This window comes from Octodon degus, unplaced genomic scaffold, assembly GCF_000260255.1.
Source record: "Octodon degus isolate 3935 unplaced genomic scaffold, OctDeg1.0 scaffold00523, whole genome shotgun sequence".
Classification (NCBI taxonomy): Eukaryota; Metazoa; Chordata; class Mammalia; order Rodentia; family Octodontidae; genus Octodon; species Octodon degus.
The window spans coordinates 1,252-9,000 of NW_004525099.1; the positions used below are offsets into that span (position 1 = coordinate 1,252).

Here is a 7,749-nt window from a genome sequence, read left to right on the forward strand (position 1 = left end):
AGAAAGTTCTTAGTTTCAAAATAGGACTTAGAGAAATGATAGCTATAAGAGGTATAGAATGAATGACAGGGACTAAGTTATAATGGATCCCAATACATTAGATTAGATTGAGAAAAGCCAAGAATTTGGCTATATAATTAGGTAGATTGAAGACTTACAGGTAAAAATAAAGTTGAACTATAGAAATGAAATTCCACTGCATATAAAATCACCAAGGTGGTGGTGACAGTGAAAATTTACTTGTTACATGTATCAGTGCTCCTTTTAAATTTTTGAAAATGAAAAAATTTTATTAATACATGTTTGTGACACATGGTGTTTGCATTCCTATGTGGAGCTGTGTATATGCCAACACTTCCTGAGGCTATTACCATAACAGATGTAATTGATTTCCACTCACTTCACTTATTGCAGAGATAGATGCATAAGTTTTTCTAGTACAACAATCTAGGGATCTTTATCAGTTGAACAGAGGTGGCACTGGAGTTCCAATTAATTTACCATACATGTAATAAAGGAAATAACTCAACCAGTATGTCCTCATCCCAATTCTGCCCTGCCTTTCTTTAGGTATTATTTTGACAAAGTTAAAGAGATTTAAAATTTCTTTCAAAAAGCTTCACTTTTATTTGACAAATAATTGTACATATTTATGGGTACAGTGTCACATTTCAGGGCACATATCATTGTGGAATGATCAATCCAGGTTACTAACTCTCAAATACTATTTCTTTGTAATGAGAACATTTAAAATCTGTTTTTAACTATTTAAAATATACAACACATTATTATTACTATAGCCATAAGACTATATAGTTGATTACCAGCATCTTATTCTATAATTTAAACTTTAATATCATTCATCTACTCCCTGTCCAAAACAGTATGAGAGATTATTTCATTCGATATAGACATTACCATCTATTAAAATATAAACACAAGGAAAAAGAGAATAATTCTGCTATGATGAATAAAATAATTCATCTGACTGCTTTGCTAAATTATTTATAGATTATGCTTTACCTAAAGTAAGAGCCTGTGGGATAAGATGAATGTCCATTTTGTATCTGTGTATTCAAAATGGTTATGATAGATATATAGTTACATTGTCTTAATGAATAGAGGGATTTGTTCTAATAGTGTTTGTAAATAGGATATCATGTCTGCATCTTGTACAGCAAATAACCACTAGGGAGAGAGTATGCAATGTGTTAATTATTGAAACTGTCCTACTATTGTGATTTGAAACTGTCTCATTGCTATTTTTTTCTCAATAAAATTATGGGAAAAAATTAAGAGCCTTGTTTAAATCAGATATTCTAGAATCAAGTGTCCTTACTAGTAGTTTATACTCATTGATTTTTCTTATTCTGCCTTATTGACTATAGGAAGCAACTTTTTTCTTTTTAGAAAGTATTTCTGATTATATGGAAGAAGTCTTTATGCTGAAAGAGAAAGACAGATAATCCAAAAATGGGCATCTGAGAGGAATACACACTTCTCAGAGGAAGAAATAAAAATGGAAAGTAAATATATGAAAAAATGTTCAACATTATTGGTCATTCGAGAAATGAAAATTAAAACAACACTGAGATTCCATCTCACTCCAGAAAGAATGACTAACACCAAGAAGTCAGCCAATAACAAATGCTGGAGAAGCTGTGGAAGAAAAAGAACCCTCTTCATTGTTGGTGGGAGTGCAGACTGGCACAACAATTATTGACATCAGTGTGGAGGTCCCTTAAAGAGCTAGGATTAGGGATCCTATTCATTCAAGCCAGCTATTCCACTGCTGGGTATTTTTCCAGAAGAACTGAAAACCTCATACCACAGCAGTAGATGTATACTCATGTTTATATCGGTGAGATTTGTCATAGCTAATCCTGGAAGTAACCCAGATGCCCATCAACTGCATAATAGATAAAGAATATGTGATACTTTTACACAATGGAGTGTTATTCAACTATAAAATAGGATAAATTTGAATCTTTTGTAGGTAAATGGGTGTACTAGAGAACATACTCAAGTGAAATAAATCACACCCACATGTGCAAACATTGTATTACTCCCTTAGTGTGCGAACCTGGAAGAGAAAAATGGAACCTGAATTGTACAATAGACACTGGGAAAGGGAATGAACTTATTCAAAAGAAAAGAGTTAATGAGTTGAGGAGACAGATGGGAAAGGGAGTGGGGGAAAGAGATTTATCCATGTATGTAAGCAGGATGGTTTGGACAACTGTACTGTGCATTTCTACTGGTCTACAGAAAGAAGCAGTTAATGCTTTAATTTGTGTTGTCTCCTTTTTTCATTTGTTCATACGTTTTCTTTTCTTAATTTCTTATGAATTTCTTTTTTCTCCCAATTTTACATGCAGAAACCTGGTCATATGAATAACTGGTTGGAAAAGAGCACTGCATTACAACAAATACTGTGTAATTCATATTACTTTGTTAAGTGAAATTCTGTATCACTTGTAATGTTTTCTGTTTTAATTCTAATTTGTACTCTCTTTAAAAATAAAAAATTAAAAACAATAACATTAAAAAGAGAATGTAAAAATACATGATCTCTACACAGAAGATCCCCCAGAAAAGTAGTCCCAGAGAGAGTTCAGGACATTAAGAAGTCATGCACAGGAAAGGAAAGAAGAGGAGAGACTCCAATGCAGTTGGTCGAGTGATTGGTGTGATCTGTTGATAAGTTTTTAATTTTCAACTCAGGACATGAAGTTCTTGTGAAAATTTAAAAAGAGGATTTGTAGTTTTATCATGGTATAATTAGGGGACATAGATTCTGCCATTGAGAAAATCCTTAGTTTGATGGGGAGGTTGTGCATAAGGGCAAACACACACACACACACACACACACACACACACACACACACACACCTCTGCTAAATTTTTTAGATAGCATCAAACAGAACAGAATGGATTTATGCACAAATATCTTTGAAAATATGTAAATTTCTATGTAAATGCTTGCATAAATTATCTGGTAATTCAAATAACCAAATGAATTCATAAACAGAAATATAGGAGGCTCTAAAGAAATATGGAATGAGTGGAAGGAATGCGATTATTTGGGATGAAGAAAAATTATGGGGGTGAATCTATAATTGGGACATAAGCACAAGAACATCTAAACTGTACCTTGATTGAAGACAGAGACTAAACAGTGGAAAAGCACAAGTAGCAGCTACAATTAATGAGAGAACATTTCTACACAACATACTTGCATATCACACACATGCATGTGCATGTGCGTGCGCATGCACACACATACACACACACACACATCACTTGCAATTAGAGTTCCTGGATTTTATTGACTTTTGTAGAAAAAAAATCTATTTGATATTTAATCTTGTTTATTAACTTTTCTAAGCCCTGTTTCATGTCTTTGTTTCTTAAACTATAGATAAATGGGTTCAACATTGATGTTAAAACTGTGTAGTTGATTGTTGCAATTCTGTCCTTGACAGTATAGCTGGACAAAGGCTGAAAATAAACATAGCTAATACTCCCATAAAATAGAGTCACCACAGTGAGATGAGAGCTGCATGTGGAGAATGCTTTGCATTTTCCAGCAGCTGAAGGAATCTTGAGAATAGCAATGAGGATTCTCAGGTAAGAGATGAGGATACAGACAAATGGAAACATTACAGAAGCGAGTCCTTCTGTCATGGCCACCATTTCATTAACAAAGGTAGAAGAACAAGACAGTTTCAGAACTGGGTTGACATCACAAAAAAAGTGATGGATGACATTTGATGCACAAAAAGTGAGCCGATTTGCCAGGAGGACATGCAGGAGGGAGTGGAGATAAGAGAAGGTAATGCAGAAGACGAGCAGCAACACACAACACCTGTGGTTCATAACAGTGACGTAATGGAAAGGGTTACAAATGGCTACATAGCGATCAATGGCCATAGCTGCCAGGAGGTAACTATCTATGTTTCCAAAGACCAGGAAGAAATACATCTGTGTCAGACATTCAGCATAGGAAATGGTCTTTTTCTTTGATAAGAAGTTCACCAGCATCCTAGGGACAATGACTGTTGTGTAACAAATATCTGCAAAGGACAAAATGCTTAGGAAGAAATACATCGGGTTTTGGAGTTGTGGATTAGAGTGGATAGCCAAGATGATGACCAGATTGCCCATCAGAGTGACCAGGTATATGATGAGAAAGAGGACAAAGAGTGGCTTCTGGTCCTCAGGCCTAGAAGAGAGTCCCAAGAGGATGAATTCAGAGAGTCTTGACACGTTGGACATTCCACAGGCTTGTGTGCACCTACAGAAAAACACATTGTCAATGAGTTTTATGTACTCTGCAACATGGAACAGTTCTTAGTGGAGGTTTTTACTGTGATACTTATTTTTCCTCTTGCCTATGGAGAGAGCAGAGCAGAATCCCTTCTCTTTACACATTTCAGTCCTATTGTAGTCTGTTGAGCCTGCTGCAATAACCTTTAAGAGCAGTTTGGTTTAAACAATAAACATTTATTTCTCACAGTTCTGGAGGATGGGAGTCAAGATCAAAATGACAGCAGATCTGACATCTGAAGAGGACTTGCTTCCCGATTTTCAGATGGCCATCTTCTCATTGTATCTTCATATGAGAGGGAACACAGAGAGATAGCTAGCTAGCTAGCTAGCTAGCTAGCTAGCTAGATGATAGATAGATAGAGAGCAAAACAATTCTTTCTATGAAGGCACTGATACCACCTGAAGGGTTCAGTCTTCATGATCCAATTACCTTCCAAAGGCTCAGACTCCAAATACCATCATATTAGGCACTAGAGTTTTAACATAAATTTTTAGAGAATACAAGCATTCAGTCCATATGAATATTTATAGAAAAGATATACAAGGAAGAGAGAGAGAGAGAGAGAGAGAGAGAGAGAGAGAGAGAGAGAGGAGGATATGTTGAGGAGAAGAGAGAAGGGAGAGGCTGAGCTCTTTGTTTTTTTCACCCTGAGGCTAATAATTGAAGGCACTACTGACTATGAATGAGGGTCAGGTCATCTTCCAATGAAGATTTTCAGTGGCTAATGCACATTTTGATAATGAGATAGCTACCTCATTTAGCTTGTGACTGATAAATGACCTTTATTTGATTATCATTATTATTATTTTTTGTGGTGCATGCATCAATTCCAGCACCTTTCTTGTGCTATGCAAGTGTCTACCATTGAGCTATATTTCAGCTTTCTTATCAAATAGCTTTCTTATCAACTGAGATTTTTTTCTTTTCACATCACTTATAAGTGATGCAATAAAGTTACCCAAAGAACACTGAACTGAATGTATGAGGCCACTGAGAAAGAAAAACTAGAGAAGAGAAGAGATGGTGAACTTATATGAGAAAATTCTCTTCCAAAATTTCCTGCCCAGAAGCTGAAAGTCAAATCCTGAAGTCAGGGAAATGTGACTCAGAACTAGACTTGGTTGAAGCCAGAGTTCACTTTAGAGTACATATGCAGAAAACATATTTAGGATGGACATAAATGAACTCTCTTATTTAGTGTCCAGTGATGAGTAATTATCTCTGAGATGGGATAGTGACATCTTTTTGCCATGCATTTGCAGTTATTTTCTTACCTGGCTGGGACATATGTCTCCTCTCATATGCATTCCACTTTCCTCATTTATGCTCATGCAATGGCCAATCAAAAAGAAGACAAAATGCTATCGAGAAACAACCTGAAGAACAGCTAGAAAATCTAATTCTGGAATCTGAATGCTCCCTTCTCTGGGCCTTACCATCATTTATAAGCTGCAGCTATTTATACCCTGTGCTTCCCCTTAGGAGTCTCTTCTGAGAAAGTACCACTCTGATGTGTGGTGAGGAAAAGAGTAAGATGGCAAATACTCATTATCTGTGTGCAGAATTATCTCCAGGGATCTGGAGGAATCACTATTTTTCCTAAGTGGCACCTCCTTTGCCTTGAGCTTCCAGGTTCAAAGTGCAACATCTGCTTAATCTGGTGTAGGTTTCCAAGAGAGACAATACTGTTGTGTCGCTGCCTCTTTGAAGCCATTCCGAGGTCAGAAGTGTTGATATCTGGATCCAATTTTCCCTTTAAACCTACATGACTTTTATTGCCTGTGCCATAGTTATGCTATTACTATTATTATTATTTAGAAGTAGAATGGCATAGCATAATGCTATTACATCAAAGTCAACAACTACTTTTCCATGTATATGTCAATTACCATAGTGACAGCCAGCTGTGTCTAGTTGGTCTCAGCCTGGATATTAGGTGATAGGAAGTATATTACCGAAGTGATACAGAAAATTGTTTGTTTACTTTTCATTTTTAAGTGTATTGCCCTTATATACTTCAATGTTATTAAAACATTTTGAATGGTATGATGCCAAAATTAAAGATAATTTGTCAAGGTAAATATCACTGAACAATTCAGACTTTTTCTATCCTAAATCAAAATGGAAAGAAATACTGGGGCAGTAGCTCAGTAGAATAAACACTTGCCTGACAATCACAAAGTACTGAGTTCAATCCCTGGTACTGCAAAATAAATAAATAAATAAATAAATAAATAAATAAAGCAATTAAAAAATGGGAAGGAAAATTCCCATAGAGTGGAAAGGTAAATCTCTTTTAATAATATAATTTTGGATTCTAAAAGAATTAATTAAGTTGAAAAGGTGACCAGAGCTCATAAAATTATCCTAAGCTCTACATTATGGTTTGAATTATAAAAAATTATAATGCTGAATTATAAAGGGCACATAGACATTTTTACTAAGCCCTTACTACTTGTTTTTCTGAAAACTGAGCTCTACTCTTTTATTGAATCTGAATTGTTTCTTTAGGAAATTGTCAAGTTTTAAAATAAATAACTTTGACTTAAAAAAAAAAACCTACATGACTTTGATCTTGCTTCCTCTTTATTGCCTCTATTTCTCCAAATGACAACTAACCAGAATACTTTCTGTCCCAATCATCCAAATTTTGGATACAAAATACTTTCTGGGACCTTGTGAGTCTGTTCTGTAATAAAAGGTACTGTTATAACCTTTGGACCCAACCTTAGATCACTCTTCCCTTCTTAGGTAATCTTCAAATCTGCTGTTTAGATATTTGGTTGCCATTCCTCACTCCCGCCACTAGGGGAAGCTAGCAGTTTTATATCTTTTTCTTTTCTTGATCCACCTAATCCATATACATCAGGGTCCTCAAATGCCCTTCATGGAACATATTGTTTATTTTCAGTTACCTATTGAGTTTTGATTATGTTTGACAATTCAACCACCTCATTTTCCTTCTATTTCTCACCAGAATTATTGAAGTATAACTGACATATATGAATTTTACATATTTAAACTGTATAATAGGAATGATTTGACTTGATGCTTATATATGTATATATTATAAAATGATTACTACAATGAAATGAATTAACACATTCACCACCATGCATAGTTATCACTTTGTAAATATGTGTGCATGTAGGCAAACAAATGTACGTGTGTGTGAAGGGGGTGAGGATACTTAACGTCTGCTGTCCTAGTAAATTTCAATTAAAGTTCAGCATTAAAGAATAGCATCCAGGACCATACAGCAACTTCTCTTTCCTTCTGGATTATGGTCTTTTATTTGCTATATGCTATGTCTAGAGGTATTAGAATATTGCAAGTTTGGATAACTGCAAAATATTTACTTTTGGCCTGCAAAGATATGTTTGCTAAGTATAAAATTCAATGAAAAAAGATTTTTT

General features: G+C 35.0%; 1 protein-coding gene across 1 annotated transcript; it reads right to left on the reverse strand.

Annotated features, from left to right (window-relative positions):
- Nucleotides 1-3,309: 3,309 nt before the first annotated feature.
- On the reverse strand, nucleotides 3,310-4,278 carry LOC101585734 (olfactory receptor 1L3). Its single transcript, XM_012513373.1, has one exon. It carries the CDS (start codon nucleotides 4,276-4,278, stop codon nucleotides 3,310-3,312), a length of 969 nt encoding a protein of 322 aa, XP_012368827.1.
- Nucleotides 4,279-7,749: the final 3,471 nt, after the last annotated feature.

What these genes read in the sequence shown, in the direction of transcription:
- LOC101585734 (XM_012513373.1), bottom strand. Translation starts at nt 4,278, where the DNA reads ATGTCCAACGTGTCAAGACTCTCTGAATTCATCCTCTTGGGACTCTCT.